Source organism: Cervus canadensis, chromosome 28, assembly GCF_019320065.1.
Source record: "Cervus canadensis isolate Bull #8, Minnesota chromosome 28, ASM1932006v1, whole genome shotgun sequence".
NCBI classification, from domain to species: Eukaryota; Metazoa; Chordata; class Mammalia; order Artiodactyla; family Cervidae; genus Cervus; species Cervus canadensis.
The window spans coordinates 39,703,683-39,720,195 of NC_057413.1; the positions used below are offsets into that span (position 1 = coordinate 39,703,683).

Below are 16,513 nucleotides of genomic sequence, written 5' to 3' on the forward strand. Positions count from 1 at the left end.
CTCAAGGACTCCTGTCTGGGCGGAGTGAGGCCTGCAGTGAACACAGTCTTGGGTGGGAGTCCGGGGACTGGGTTCCGGACTCCACTCCACCCTGACCCACTGAGGGATGCAGCCGGGCCTGCAGCTTTCACTGGGGCCATTTGTAGCTCAGATGTGACACAGCACAGATCCAAACCCAGGGTTGCCTGAGCCTCTAAGAAGCCTGGTATTCTGAGCTGGAGGGACTTCAGCCCTCATGTCCCCACCCTCGCCTCATGCAGAAGCCCAGAGGAGGAGGAGGCGAATCCCATGTGAATGCCATCAGGGGCAGAGCTGGGCGTCACAGCCACACACTGGTGTGGGCCAGGCTGCTGTGTGACCCAAGGCAGCTCCCTGTCCCTCTCTGGGCCTCAGAGGAGATCATTTCAGAGGCTCCTTTTCACAATCAGTACTGAGGGGCACCTCCTACAAAGGGAGAAATCGGAGGCAGGTGGGGTGGCCTGGGGTACTGAGAGAGGGCTGGGTGGTGGAGGGGCTGGGACCAGGAGACAGGAACACGCGGGGAGCCGCACGCTGGCCGCCAGCCAGGGGAGTTACAGGAAGGCAGAGTCGGGGCCCAGACCACCCTGCCGGCAGCCTCCCAGCTGCGTGCCTTACTCCCCAGGGAGGTGAAGGAAGGGGCCTCCTGGGATTGTTGAGGGTAATTTCTCAAGCTGCCAGCTTCCTGGGGTGTGGGCGGCCTCCCCTGCTGGTTCCACGCGCTCCCTGGGTGCTGCGGAGCCCGGGGGCCTCTGCCCGCACCTGCCCGCAGTAGGGGGGCCTCCTGAAGGCCTGGAGGAGGGGAGATCCTGACCCGGCCCACAGTGTGAGCTGCTCCCCAGTGGCAGCGGCTTTGGCTCAAGTGTGAGGGGTGGCCAGGAGCCAGGCCTGGTCCCGAGCCTCGGGGCGCTCACTGCCAGCCTCAGGGTCTGCGTCTCAGAACCCCCAGCCCCCAGGGCCACATTAGAAGAAGAGCCACAGGTGTCCCTGTGCCAGGCCCAAGGGACGCAGGGCAGAGGGCGCGGCTCCTGCCTTCGAGGAGCTGCTGGAAAAGAGAAGGGCACATCCCGAGGGAGGCCCAGGCTTGGGGAGCTGCCCCGGAGCTGCAGGGGTGGGGTGGGGAGGGGCTCCTGAGCTAGGGCACCGTCACGGGCAGCCCTGCGTCCTGCCGGCTGGGTGACCTTAGACAAGTCACTCCAGCTCCCTCCGCCTCATCTGTAAACACAGATGGTGAATGTACCCTGGCCCGTCGTGTGGCACCTGCTGACCACCAGGCCAAGTGCCTGGCACATGACAAGCAGCCAGCCGTGGCAGCTCTGACCACAGCCTCACTGGGGCCCAGCGTCCCTAGGAGCTCAAAGGCAGGCTCACCCTTTAAATGCCATCCACATGATGGTGACTCCCCGGGCACAGGTCGAGCCTGGCCCTCACCCCTGAACCCCAGACTCACACAGTCAACCACTGAGTCAGCCACTGTCCACTGCCGCTGTGCCGGCCGTCTCAGGGCCTCCGAAACTCAGCCCGTCCGCAGGCATTTCCCATCTTGGCCCCATCGGCTCCTCCGCTGCCTCCCCAGTCCTGTCCCCCGTGTGTGCACACTTCCACTTTCCCACTGCTCACACCAACACCCCGGGGGGGTGTCAACCGGGGACCCCCCTCTGTGCTTCTCACTCAAGCGCTCCACCAGAATCTCAGCCCCCGCTCCCCCGGACATGCCTGCGGGCACCGTTACACCGCCTCTGCCCTGCCACCCTGCTCCCCGCTCGCCCCCCACAGGGCTCACCCCAGAAGGGTCCTACACCCCACCGTGGCCCTCCTGCTCAGAGCCCGCAGCGGCTCCTTTCTCACTCCTGGGAAAAGCCAGCATCCTTCCCCTGGCCTCTGGGTCCTAGGCCATCTGCACCATCTCTACCCGCCCCCCACCTTGTGCCCACCCTCCCCCAGACTTCCCAGCCCCTGCGTCCTTACAGTGGGCAAGTGGCTTCTACACCCTTCGTGCCGAGAGATTACTACAACACCTGTGAGGACTGCAGACAGGGGGTCATGGCCCACTCTACGATGAAGACGCTGAGGTGGAGGCCAGCTGGCTTGCCCAGGATCCCACAGTCAGACATGAGCTAGGGTCCTCGGTCCCCCCAGTTTGCCCCCTGTCTGGCCTCTGACTTCAGGGACTCCCAGTCCTCCAGGATAAAACCCCAGAACCCAGGCAGCACTGGGGCTGTGACGTGGGCAGAGTCCACAAGGCCCTTGCGGGGGGATGTGTCTGACCCGAGAGCCCAGCGGAGCCAGCAGACGGCAGCCCTTCGGCAGCTCCAGCAGGAGGAGCAAGGGCCCTGAGCTGACACTGCCAGGCCTCCCCATCCCAGGCTTTGGGGTGGCTTTGGGGCTGGAAAGGGAGGGAGCAAGTGCCCGATACATCACCCACCCCCGGGACCCCTGGGGCTCCTCGAGGGCAGCATGGAGGGAGGAGAGAGAGGGAAGAAGAGAGGCATGGACAGAAAGGAAGGAGGGCTAAGCAGGGAAAGAGGAAAGGGAGGGCCTAAAAAAGAGTGTGAATTCCCTGAGCGTCCAATGGTCAGAACTCCACACTCTCACTGCCAAGGGCCTGGGTTCAATCCCCAGTGAGGGAACTAAAATTGCATGAGCCATGCAGCATGGCCATAAAAAAAAAGCAAATGAAGAATGAAAGAGTGGGTAGCATCTCAGGGGGACAGAGAGGAGAGAGGAAGACGGGAATGAGATGGGGAGGAGGGATGAAGAGTTGGGGAAGGTGGAGGGTGGAGAGAGGGTGGGAAGAAGTAAGGACAGAGATGAGACGGGGTGTGGGGTGCAGAGAGAAAAGGGAGAGGACAGGAGAAGAGAAGGGAGGGAGGCAAGAGAGACGCAAAAGCTGGAGAGAAAACTGAGACAGGGGAAGGAAAGCATGTCCAGAGGGGCCGGCCAGCCCCGGGAGGCTGCTCCCCGCTCGCCCCCCACCCCCCAGCCCGCCCCTGGGACTCACCTTGTCTGCAGACTGCGAGGTGCCGAAGAAGATGGGGATGAAGGCGAGCCAGACAATGCAGGTGGTGTACATGGTGAAGCCGATGGGCTTGGCCTCGTTGAAGGTCTCGGGCACGCCGCGCGTCTTGATGGCGTACACGGTACACGTGACCATCAGCAGCATGCTGTAGCCCAGCAGGCAAATGAGCGACAGGTCTGAGATGTCACACTTGAGCACCCCCCTGGCGAAGCGGGGGTCCAGTGTCCGCTGGTCCTGGAAGTCCACCACCGAGTGGGATGGGTCCACCACGAACCACACACAGATGCCCAGCAGCTGCAGGGAGATGAGGCTGAAGGTGATGGCCAGCTGCGAGGCGGGGCTGATGAAGCGCGGGGCGCTGACCGACCGCTTGCCCTGCTCGAAGATGCGGTAGATGCGGTTGGTCTTGGTGAGCAGGGCCGCGTAGCTGATGCTCATGCCGAGCCCCAGGAAGATCCGGCGCAGAGAGCAGGTACCCAGGTCGGGCTCGGCGATCATGAGGAAGGTGGTGGCATAACACAGGAAGATGCCCGCCAGCAGCACGTAGCTCAGCTCGCGGCCCGAGGCCTTGACGATGGGCGTGTCGTTGTAGCGCACAAAGGTGACCACCACGAAGAGCGTGGCAGCAATGCCCGCCACGGCCAGGAAGAGGGGCAGCACGGCCCAGGGCGAGTCCCACTCGAGCTTGATGATGGGGATGGGCCGGCAGCCCGTGCGGTTCTCCGTGGGCCGCATGTCGTAGGGACAGGTCTTACAGGTGTAGCGGTCCACCTGGTACTGGTACCCTGTGCAGGGCTCGCAGTGCCAGCAGCAGGGCATGCCCTTCACCGTCTTCTTCCGCTCGCCTGGCTGGCAGGGCAGGCTGCAGACGGAGCGGGGCAGCTGCTGGCCGCTCCCCGGCCACAGCATCCGCTCTATCTGTCAACGACAGCGCAGGGGAGCCAGCCTCAGGACACGCCGCCCAGGGCCCTGGACCGGCCCCCTGGCTGGCACCCTGGAACCTTGCGTCCAAATCGCTCCATCAGATGGCAAAACCCAGCTGCCCGGCTGGCCCTGCCAGGATCAACTGAATCCAACAGCTGCATTTAAATAAGCTCCCGGGCACAATTTAGACCTAGATGACCTGCGGGGGATCCTGCTCCAATACAAAACCCCCAACGGTCACACAGAGGCCAGCAGTGACAACCGAGAGTCACAGGGCAGGGTGTGGAGAGCCAGCAGCCTGGACTCCCAGCCCTGTGAGGCCTCGCTGCTCACGGTGGTCCCCGACCGGCCACGTTAGCGTCACCCAGGAGCAGGTTGGAAATGTAAATGTTTGGCCACCCCAGACCTACTGACTCAGAATCCAAGTTTTTTTTTTTTTTCTTTTAATATATTTTTTTAATGTGGACCATTTGTAAAGTCTTTATTGAGTTTGTTACAATTGCTTCTGTTGTTTCATGTCCCGGTATGAAGGATCTTAGCTCCCTGACCAGGGACTGCACCCTCATCCCCCGTCTTGGAAACTGAAATCTTAACCACTGGACCACAGGGAAGTCCCGGAATCTGAGTTTTAACCAAACCCCCCAGGTGGTTGCTGTGTGCACACATCAAGAGACGCACTGCCTGTGGCTCAGCCCCCAGGGCCTCCTCTGGGTGGCACAGGAGTCAGGTTCAGCAGAAAACAATGAACAAAGGTTCACTCAGAGAGCCTGTAAGGTGTGACTGGGGTGAGTGTTTCTCTGCCTCTTGCTTTGAATGAGTGCATTCTGTTACACGCCCCTGAAGACACAACTGCAGCGAGCAAAGGAGCCACAGAAGCTGGCATGCCCTACGGAGTGTGTCACGAAGTTCTGGAAAGTAAGCGAGAGCCCCCAAGAGCTCCAGGCTCTGAGCAAAGGAAGGCCGGCCACACTTGGGAGCCATATTCCAAGCATCAGCTCTTAGGAAGGGTCATGCTTAGAGAATGGCTTTGGGGCTTCCCCTGGGGCTCAGAAGGTAAAGTATCTGCAATGCAGGAGACCTGGGTTCAATCCCTGGGTTGGGAAGACCCCCTGGAGGAGGGCATGGCAACCCACTCCAGTATTCTTGCCTGGAGAATCCCCATGGACAGAGGAGCCTGGTGGGCTACAGTTCAGAGGGTCACAGAGTCGGACACAACTGAACAATTAACACTTTCACTTTCACGCTTAGAGAACAGCAGGCCCTTTGTTCTGGGAGCTCACTCCAGAAGGAATAGCCAGTTGGTTTGGGGCTGAAGGGAGGCTTTTAGAGCTGAGAAAAAGGGTGAGTGGGGTGGGTTGGAGTAGGCAGGGTGGAGAATCCAAAGATGGCTTCATGGTAGATGGGGACAAAAATCTCAAGGAGGAAATTCGCCTTGCGGCTCTGGGCATGACCGTCCCCTAGAAGCCAACGAGCACAGCAGTGACCAGGGCCAGCTCCCATCCTGCAGGAACAAGGGGGCAGGACAATCTCTGGGCACCAGACCTGTGACGCTGCAGGGGGACCCAGGGACCCAGGGAGATGGGGGGTGTTCCAGAAAACTCTGACTCCAGTGGAAAGAGCAGTGAATGAGGTCAAATGTTGGGATCACAGTTCTATTGCTAGCTGGCTGTCTGCCCTTGAGCAAACACCTCAGCCTCTCTGAGCCTTTGTTGTCCCGCCTGATCCAAAGACAGCAGATACAAGGCCACCAGAGCCCTCTGTGACTTATGATGGCTTCCACTTGGAAGTTCTGTCTGCTCCTCCAGAGCATCGGCCCCAGGAGGACAGGGCCTTTGAGTTACTTCCCTGCTATCTGCAGCCCCCAGCCCAGGGCTGGCCTAAGGTGGGGCCAGTGAATCATGGTAGAGTCTCCAAGAAGCAGTGAGGTCTGGCCACCGGAGCGAGAGCCCTCGGGAGGGACGGGGCAGGTGTGGAGGTTGAGGATGAGTCCTGCGTCACCTCCTCCCTCCCCCCAGCTTGATGCTGGTGGAGGGGCTTATATTCCTGGGGAGGGGACCGTTATCACTCCCACCCCCCAGGCCTGCCTTCACTTACCACACCTGCAGAATGGGGTGATAACAGGGCCCCCCCGCAGGGCTGGCATCCCCACAGTAAGGTAACTTGCTGAGAACAGAAGCCGTCACAGCGGGTGCTCTGTAAGGATGAGCTGCCTGCCACTGCCAGTGAATGGAGGCCCTGCCCCTCCCCGCTACGCCGGATCTGAACGAGACAGGCCTCCATCTGGGCTGGGGTCCCACGCTGCCCACACTGCTCCCACCCGCTCAGCAACCCAAGGAGCATCACTGTGGGAACGGGCTCTAGCCCCGCCACGCTGTGTGGCCTTTGGAACATCCCTAGGGCTGGGTTTCCCGAGATACTCCTGATTTGGAAGATTGTCGGGGATAAACGAGATCGTGGGCAGAGTGCCCTAAAGAGCTCCAGGGCTTGCAGCCAGACGAGATGCTTACAGGAGGGGACAGCAGGGACGAGGGGTGACTCTCCCAGAATCTGGGCCCCCCGAGCCTCCGGTCCACCTGGACGTCACACTGTGCCCACCCCACGCAGCTCACCCTCCATGCAGCGTGGGGACCAGTCAGTCCACAGGCACCTCCTCGCGGCACCAACCACAGGTCCCTTTTATCCCCAAACATGGCATTATTCATAGCCAGGGACATCAAGGGCAGGAGGGAGATCCCGAGTCCCTGGCACAGCCATGACCTCGAACAGCATAGCTAGGGGACCCAGGAGAAGCCCCTTCATGCCACTGAGGAAAACGATGGCTTTCCCATGTGGTTTGATGGAGTCATTCTCAAACAGCTACCCACCAGCAGAACCCCACTGTGTGACCGAGCTCTTTGTCATCCTCCTCTGTCCAGACACAGCCCTCCCCGCCTCACACTTTTTCCCCATCCCCACTCCCACCCCCAAGACTCTGAGCCCCCGTGCCCCAGTATGAATACATCTGTCTGCAGGGTTGGCCTTGTGAGGGGAGCAGGCAGGAGGGCCCAGGCCACGGGGAAGGACAGGGGCAGGGAGGGCGGGGGCCCAGCTGCCCCGCTCTTCTGTCCTGGAGTTTGGGGGCTCAGGGCTCTCTGACGGAAGGAAGCCCCAACTCGGCAGCACCAAACCCGGGTGTCAGGGCTCCCCTCCCAGGGCCGGGTGGCCTCTCCCCACCCCCCCACCCCGCCCTCCCTCCGGGGACTTACTCGGAGGTGCAGGTGGTCCGTCCAGGAGCCGATGACCTTGTACTCGGCCGAGCCATTACGCAGCTGGTACTGGTAGATGTCGTAGCGCCCGGGTGCGTCTCCGTTCTCATTGAAAGTCACAGGGTTCCCCGCAATGCCTGGGGGGGCGCCCATGGGGGTCACACACTCCATTTCTTTGCTGAGCCTTTGCCCAGAGACAGGGAGGAGCATGAGCCCCGGGCAGCAACACCTCTGCATGGAACGTCTCAGGGGGTTTTACTCCCTGGAAGCATCTGAAGAGATTCCCCCACTCCCACCCATGGAGCCCCGGGACCCCTTCCCCAGGGTTGGGTGGTGCCCCCACCTGAGAAGTTGACATTGCGGATGTACTTGAGCAGCTGGGTGCCGTCCACGGGGTCCATGCGCGGGCAGAGCCCCACACGGCCCGGACACAGATCTCGGTGCATGGCATGCAGCGCGTGGCCCATGGCGTACACAGCGTCGATCACAAATTGCACCTTCCCCTCCTGCTCATACGCCGAGTCCTGCCCGATGCGCTCCCGGTCTGCAACAAAACCGTTCAGGGTAGGAGTGCCCACGTGGCCCATGAGCACTCACAGATGTGCTGCGGGAACCACAGCAGGCTCCCCGGGATACACCCGGGTCTCCTGGCCCCAGACCCAGGGCAAGCTTCATCACCCCAGGAGACGGTCTTGTGGGGGCGCCTGGGGGATGGTCCTGAAAGGCCCACTGCCCTCATGACTGTACAGCTGGACCTTGTGTGAGCCGGGAAGTTGCCAGGTCAGAAACTGCGTCTGTGGATGAAGGCAGTGATGCCCTACGGCAGCTCAGCTGTGGGCAGCCACCAGCCAGGGGCTGCTGCCCCACCATGGGGTACAGGGGGGAAACTGAGGCCCAGAGAGGGTGAGGGGCTGGCCGCAGGTCCCTCAGGCTTCAGGACACCCGATGTCCTCAGTGGCTTCCAGATGCCCCAGACGTCAGAAGCCACCATCATCGCCACCCACCCCTCCCCCCTGTCAGTGACCACCCCCACCCCTCCCCCTGTCAGTGACCCCCCCTCCTTAGCCAGGGTGAATGAGCTTTGCAAAATGGGGAACCCACCGCACCGCCTTCTCACTGCAAACAGCAGTGACTCCCTAGGGCGCCAGGCCTCCCATCCTCACCCCCTGGGCTCTGGACACACCCAAGCCCTTTGCTCTGGGTCCCATACAGACTCTCTGGCTGCCTGGGGTCTCAGTGACTTGCCAGTAAAAAGATCACCATCTTGCCCCACAGAAGTGCTGTATATGAGATGAGCTACAGAAAACCCATGGCACAGAGGAGCTGACCAAACCACATTATGGTGCTTAAATGCTCAGAAGAGAGGGTTTCTAAGCTGGGCTACAGAGGCTGCGGGGCTAGAGCAGTCCAGCAAGACTTTCTGGAGGAGGAGGAGCCCCAGGCCTGGGTCACAATGATGACAGAGGATACGGGCTGCTAACTTCTATGGAGCATCTACTCTGTGCAGGTGCCGTTCTAAGCTCTTTATGTATGTAAGTCATCAGATAATCACAGCAATGCTATGAGGTAATGATCCCCATTCATTTCTACAGAGATGAAATCACGGAGGCACAGAAAAGCTCCCTGGCATTCCAGGACCACACAGAGCTGGCTTTGACCAGGTGCTCCAGCCCCCAGCCTGGACACCTGAGTGACTGTAAGAGCCGGATGGAAGCAGGGAGGGCAGGAAAGTGGGAGGGCAGGAAAGTGGCGGAGGGGCAGGAGCTCTAAGCTGAGGACAGGGGGACGGCAGAGGAGAGGAAGGGGGAGGATGGGCAGAGTGCTAGGGACCCCAGCTTCCCCCCCCCCAAGCCCACAGCCCTGCACACAGCCTGTCTGGCAGCCTCCTCCCTTACTGCCAGGACGACGAAATTAACCCTTAAACACACACAGACACACACCCATGCCTCCCTGCTAGAGGGCCAGGGCCACACCTTACAGAGGTTATTCCCCAGTGGCCAGCAGGGTGAGTGGCACCCCAAGGGGCCATGGGCCCGGGACTTCAAAGGGTGTCACGTGGGAGCCAGGTTGAGGCCTCAGGGATCCACAGGTCACTCCTAAGTTTCTCTACTTTTAGCTAATTCATGGTCACTGTGCCCTGCTGCCCAGGGCTCCGATGGAGCTGGTGGCACATCTCCTATGCCCATGTTGGCCACCAAGACACTGTGACCGAGGTCAGAACCTGACTCCAGCACCCTAACCTCGGGGTCACAGATCACAGGCCCCCAGTACCCAGACTGGACAGTTTAGGGGAAGATTCCCAGTTGGCTCCGGGGGAACTGCTGGCTCCAGACATACCACAGCTTCTGCAGCGTGGCCTTGGGGCTGGAGACGGGGTGGTCTTCAAGGCTGAGCCCCTGGCTCCCCACTGCACTGCACTCGCACCAGACTGTCTGGGCAGGAACCCCAGCTCTAACACATCATCTAGCTCTGACCTTGGACCTGCCCCCTCACCTCACGGGCTTCAGTTTCCTAGATTGCAAGATGGGGATGCTGAGGGTACTTAGCTCATAGGGTTGGGATAGGGACCCCGCGAGGATAAACGGGTCTACATTCACAACAGGTCATGGAGAGGCCCGGTGCTTGCCAAGTGCTGCAGAAGCACGTTAAACTCAAGGGCACAGAGAGGTCTAAGCCTCGCCTAACTTGGAGCTCTGGGGAAGGCAGAGCTGTGCCAACAGGCAAAGCTGTCTCTCGGCCACAACAGGTGAATGGACGGGAGGGGCAGGTTCTCCGGCCTCAGTAGCCTGCCCTCTTGTTCAAGGCTTCTGATCACAGGTTCTGGTAGCCAGGAGAGAAGCTCCAGGGACAATCTTGCTCCCAGAGGTTGACAGAAGAGGCTGGTGCAGGGTTGTGTGGAAAGTCCCAGCCGCGGGCCCCTCCCTCACCCCCGGCCCCCGGGTCCTGTCCCCTGTCTGCATCCCGCCATTCCATGCCCCCAGAGCTCCCATCACACCCTCATTTCATATGGATGAGAGACTGAATTATTAACCGGGATGGAGGGGGCGGCTGCAGCCACTGCAGAGAGGGGGCAGGGCTCTCCCCAGGCCAAGGACACGCCCCCCTTAGCGGTGCAGCTGAAGCATGCATCCCTGGGCCACACGGGTCCAGGACCACGTGATCTCACTGGGGTCACACATGGAGTGCAGACGACCTCACGGGAGCCCCTCACCAGGGGCGCCCACCTCTGCCTGGCTCCGGGGTCCTGCGGGCTGTCAGCGGCCCTGGACCACAGCCCCTCGGGATCCCCTGCCCCCAGAGTGGCCACAGGGCCAGCTGTCAATTTCTGGAGATTCCCCAACACACTTTCACATGGTTGACTTTTGTCTCAAGTCTGCCCCCAATGACAAATGAGATAACAGGGCAGTGAGGTGCCCTGCAAAGGGTGTTTATTTGTAAGGGAGTGGCAGGCCTTGAGTCTGCCCCCTACACACACTCCATCTCACACACACAAGGCCCCTCCCCTAAGCCCCAAAAGAAGCAACAATGACAGAGCCTAAGTGTGCTCCCTTTGGGGGAGGGGGCAGGGGTCACAAACACAAGTTCAACAAGGTCAAGACACACTGTCCTGAATGTTGGAAGCTGCGCCCGTAACCAGTGAGGCTCTCTGTACACCCTTGACTCCAGCAAATAACCCTGCAGCGTGGCCGATGCTTCGTTTGCCCTGAGCCTCTGAGAGGCAGGGCGGACCGGCCGCCCTCACAGAGGAGGAGGTTCACAGGTAGTCCAGTGCAGTACCGAGGCTTGCGGGAATCCTGACCACCGGCAGGTGTTCCTACACACCTGGGGACAGGCCTGGCCTGTGAGTGGATGGGATTTGAACCTAGATCTCTCCGGCTCCCAAAGAGTTTCTGCCACCCTGAACTGTCTCCTCCTTCTCTCTCCATCCACCCTGATTTGCCTCCTTCCCCTTCTCTGGGGCATCTGGCCAGGCCTAACCAGGAGCTACGTGTCCCTGTCTGCAGGGCTAGAGGAGGCAGGGGGCCGTGGAGGGAAGCAAGGGTCAGAGAACCCCCTCTTGCGGCGGGGAGGGAGGGACCCCCAGGCCAAGGCGGGGGAATTGCAGTTCTGGGAGGAAGCAAGACAGATTTTTGAGAGCTCCTGGAGGAGATCATCTCCAGACACATGGCAGCCATGACAGCAGCAACAGTTTGAAGATGTCCTAATTGTGTCCCGAGGCACAGTGAGTCGGAGAGGCGTTTGGCTCAGCCACGGGTGACAGCCAGCCCCGGAACCATCAGCGAAAGGATTTTCCCCACGTCAAAACCCCCGCAGCTGCGGTTACTACGGAGACTGCAGCCTTTGTCTGCAGGTTGTAAATTGTAATTGAAATGAGTTTTCAAGGTTGAAATAACCATAGCTCCCCCCGGTCTCCCCCCCTCACCTCCTCAAAACTCACCCCACCCAGCCACATTCCTCCTGAGTTCTAGGCTCACGTGTACACACACACACATTTCTTCACAGAAAGGTATGGAAAATCAACCACATATACACTCACACATTTTCACATCTGCACATGTAGAGTCACAACACAAACGTGCCCGCATTTATACACATCTCTATACACACATCCACATCCAAACATACGGAAACACAAGTGGCCACATAAACACATGTTCTACACACACAGCTACATGATTAGCATAGCACTTGTACACGCATGTGGTTATTCAGATTCACTGCCGGGCGGAGAAGCACCACAAACAGGTCCTGACAAGGATGTGGGCACAAGCATTTTATCTGGAGGTGATGCTGAAAGCACGAGTCGGGTAAGAAAGTGAGACGAGGGCGTGAAGGGAAAGCGCTAATGCTTGGTATGAGTCTCGCCCACGGGCGGCTCCAGAGAACAGCGGGGCCTAGGCCTCAGGGCGGCCCATCTGAGGGAACACACAGCCCCACCTCTGCCAGCTGAAGGCCAAAGGCTGCTCCGGGGGCGTTCATCCCACTGGCAAAGTGGTGCTGGGGGGCCACCAGGGGGACACCTCAGGGTCCGCACCCCCAGGCTCGAGTCCACACGGGTAACTGACATAGGTGTGTGGACATACTGCACGTATCTACAGATCTGGAAACTGGCATCTACATACAGACAGGCCAACATCCACACTGGTTTTCATCCATCGGGCAAACTTCCAGGGAGCAGGATAGGAGGGTCCCAGGGTCTTCCGACGGAGAGCTGGTGCGTGCCTCTGCCCTGGACCAGCCCTATGACCGGGTTAAGCAACGCTTACATCCCTAGATGTAAATCTACAGTAATAATGCTTACTTTGTGGGGCAGCTGATAGGATTCAAGGAGGCACAGATGTATCAATAAGACTCACAACGTCATACCATGTACATATTGTTCTCCAAGCTTCCCTTTTCCTCTCCTCCCTAACACACCCCCAAGGAATAACTCCCCACTGCCCGAGGCCTCCACACAGCCTGGCTGCCCCTCTGCATGCAGCCTGGCATGTGCTGACTATCCCCGCCCCCCTCACGAGATAAGCGTGGACTTTCTGGTTAGGGGACGTCTAAACAACTCGGCCTGGCCCCCTCCACCCAGGTCTGTTCTCCCAAACTTGGCCTCAGCTCTGTCAGCTCTCATCCCGGGGAACCCTGAGCCTCACGGTGGTTACTGCCACCTTCGGGGCAGAGGGGTGCAGGGGGAGGGGGAGCTCCTGACTCCCAGGTGCTCCCTTTTGGGCTCCCCGACCTTGAGCCAGCCCCAGTCCCCTTCTGAGGGAAGGTGGTTGTCCCAGGAAGATCCCAAGGTGAAAACACATCAGAAGCTGAAATCCTGGCGGTGACACTGGCTTGCAACTGCAAACAATCACAGGAGCAGAGAAGCCGTCTTCAGAATCAGTAAAGACCACTTCTGGATGGCCATTGAATGAAAATGCGAAGTTCAGGAACCATCAAGGAACTCTGGGTCCCTGAGAGTCTGACCTCAAGAATGTATCCCCAGGGTCTTCCCTGGTGGTCCAGTGGTTAAGACTCCGAGCTCCCAGAGGAGGGAGGTTCGATCCCGGGTCAGGGAACTAGACCCATATGATGCAACTAAAGGACCCCACATGCCACAGCTAAGACCTAGCACTGCCAAATAAATGATTTTTAAAAAGCAAACAAACAGAACAAAGAATGCATCTTCAGGGTCTTCCCTGGTGGTCCAGTGGTTAAGACTCTGAACTCCCAGTGGCGGGGCCCAGGTTCAACCCCGGGTCATGGAACTGGATCCCACGTGCTGCAACTAAAGGACCCCACCTACCACAACTAAGACCCAGCACCACCAAATAAATGACCTTTAAAAAGTAAACAAAACAAAGAATGTATCCCCAGATGTCCACAGACCCAAGTTCGAGAAACAGGATGTGGACATCCAGCCAGATGGGAGCAGCTTGAAACACTGTCCCCCTCCCCACCCCAACACAGCCTCTTATGGGCTGAGTCGCATAGTATCTCTGGGCTTTAGTTGGCTTGTCTGAAATGAGGGTAGCTCCAGGGACAATTAGAATAGAGTGATATGTGTAGCAGAGTCCCCACTTGGCACCTGGACAGGCCAGCTCCCAGGGAAGGCCCTTCTCTGCCCCTCACTGGTTCTGAGACTCCACCCCACCCCCAGCCCAAGAGCTCTCCGGGGAGGGGACCACAGTCACAGCCAGCCCCTCACGTGGATGTCCCTTCTCCCCCATCACCCAGCCATGCTCCTTCTCCCGCCAGCAGCTTCTAGCTTTCCCTCTGCTGGATCTTTGCTGGCAACATACAAATATGCTCTAATTTCTCCCAGTTAAACAAACAAAACCCTCGCCTGACCCCACTTTTTCACCAGCTAGCATCTCTCTCTCTCTTTTACAACAAAAACTTCTCAGAAGAGTGATCCTTGCTCACTTACTTGTTATCAATGTCTCTCCTCCGTTTTCCTCCTGACCAACTTCAGCCTGGGTTTTGCACCCACCTCTCCAAGGAATCTCCCCATGACTCAGCCTGACTGTCCACGCTCCCCCGCCGCATCTCAAAGTACAGCCAAGAACCTCAGAGTCCTCCTTGATTTTCTGTCATCTTTTTCTCACTGCAAATCCTTTAGCAAACTCTGCAGCCACACTACAAAACTGATAAAGAATCAGACTCCTCACCATCTCCATGGCCACCACCTGCTCCAGGTTCCCATCAGCTCCCACCCCAGCCTACAGCCCCAAACTCATCTCTGGCTCTGCTCCAGGGGGCAGCCAGAATGAGCCCATTATTACATAAGTCTTATCCTTTTTCAAACCCTGCCATGGCTTTGTCTCATTGTGTGTTAATAATGACTAAATGCCGACTAAAGGCCAACCAGGCCCCACACACACCCTGTGTCATCCCACCCTGCCCCTCAGACCTCAGCTGCTACCTGTTGCTCTCTGTTTTAGCCAAGTGGGCCTCCTCACTGCTCCCCCAATCTGCCAGGCCTGAGTCTACCTCAGGGCCTTTGCACATGCTGTACCTTCTGCCTGGCAAGTTCCTTCCCAGTCACTTTCTCAGTGAGGACTTCGGACCTCCTGATTTAAAAGTGCCACATCCCTGGTCTCCCAGCACTCTCAATTTCTCTCTAGGAGGGGGCCTCCTGGATCTGTCTTCTCCTGTCTCAGGATTAAGCTCTCCGAAGGCCCTCGGCTCTGACTACTGGGACCACACCATCGTGTACCACGTGGTCCGCAAGGCCACACAGTCTCCCACCTGCAGGGGGAGCTCCAGGGGGCAGGCCTGTTCCCCTCCCAGAGCCCAGCACAGGGCTGGGGACGCAGCCAGCCTGAGTAAATGCCAGTTGAATGAGTAAGCAACAGCACTGAGGAAGGGCTCGGGACCCCTCTGGCCACCACATGGCTGATGGCTTGAGCAAATGTGAGCTCCCCGAATGTGTGGCACAGCCTGGCGCAAAGGTAATCCCAAATTCCTCTCCCCAGTTTCCTTAGGAGTGTAGAGGTGAAAAGAACTGTCAAAGCCAGGCTGGAACAGCCAGGAGGGCCCTGCGGATGGGACATCAGCTGGCCTGAGGCAGGACATCCCTGGAACCGGATGGCCAGGGTTCAAATCCCAGCTCTGCTCTCTACTCCTGAATGACCTTGGGAAAGTCTCTAGCCTCTCTGCACCTCAGTTTTCCTTTGCTTCCATGTGGCTCAAATGGTAAGGAATCTGTCTGCAATGTGGGGGGCCCAGGTTCGAGAGCTGGCCTGGAAAGATCCCCTGGAGAAGAGAACGGCAACCCACTCCAGTATTCTTGCCCAGAGAATTCCATGGACAGAGGACCCTGGCGGGCTATAGTCCATGGGGTCACAGAGGCAGACACGACTGAGCGACTACACTTTCACTTTTCACTTTCCTCATCTGTAAAATGGGCTGCCATGAAGACTAAATGCAAAATATCAGAACAGAAGTTGACATGTAATACACGCTATATAAATATCAGCTGTTACTATTGTTACTGCTGCTAACACAGGCTGGGTGATGGGCATCTCCCCACACATCCCCAGCGGCCACGTGGCCACCCTCCCTCTCACAGCTCCCAGCCCCTGGGAGCGGCAGGCAGTAAATTCTCCTATCTCCTCATAAACCAGACCTTCCTCCGCTCAGCCATCACCTGGCTGGCAGAGCTGTCAAGAAGACAGATGCCACATCTGCCTTGTTTACAGGTTTAATCCCCAAGCCCTGTTCTGCAGGCTCCCAGGGAGGGGCCAGGAGAAGAGGAGGGAGGCAGGCGCTGCCCTCCCACAGGCCTGACAGCTGCAGAGATGCCGCTCAGTGACCCCTGTTTCGCTCAGGTATGGGGCCGACTGCAGGCCGCCTTGCTGTGCTTCCTGCAGACCACTTCCCCCGCCTCACCCAGGAAACCGTGAGTGAGGCAGCTCTGCTCGGGATGGGGATCAAGGGATGGGAGTGAGTAGTACGATTCCCATTTTACAGATGAGGAAACTGAGGCCTCAAGAGGTGACCTGCCCGAGGTCACACAGCTAGGAAAGTGGCAGCACCAGGATTCACACCAGCTAAGGGGGACTCTCACAGCTGTGCATTTGAGAAAGAATGGGTGCCCACGACCCCTTGCCATTTTGAGACACACCAACCCAATCTCCTGGAGAAGGAAATAGCAACCCCCTCCAGTATTCTTGCCTGGAGAATCCGATGGACTAGAGGTGCCTGGCGGGCTACAGTCCATGGGGTCGCAAAGAGTCAGACACGACTAAGCGTCTAACACACATACAGCCCAATCTCCAATTGCCAGTATCTGCTGCTCTTCTGAGGCTCTTTGCCATTTGGATGA

General features: G+C 58.7%; 1 protein-coding gene across 5 annotated transcripts in view; it reads right to left on the reverse strand.

Moving 5' to 3' along the window:
* Positions 1-16,513, reverse strand: part of GRM4 (glutamate metabotropic receptor 4) — a 113,215-nt gene that overhangs the window by 9,034 nt on the left and 87,668 nt on the right. For all 5 annotated transcript variants that reach the window (XM_043450556.1, XM_043450555.1, XM_043450558.1 and 2 more), the window contains exons 7-9: positions 7,550-7,750; positions 7,207-7,343; positions 3,020-3,955 (exon numbers count right to left, since the gene is read on the reverse strand). In XM_043450556.1, coding sequence (XP_043306491.1) covers positions 3,020-3,955; positions 7,207-7,343; positions 7,550-7,750 — 1,274 coding nt within the window. The remainder of the gene's footprint in view (positions 1-3,019; positions 3,956-7,206; positions 7,344-7,549; positions 7,751-16,513) is intronic.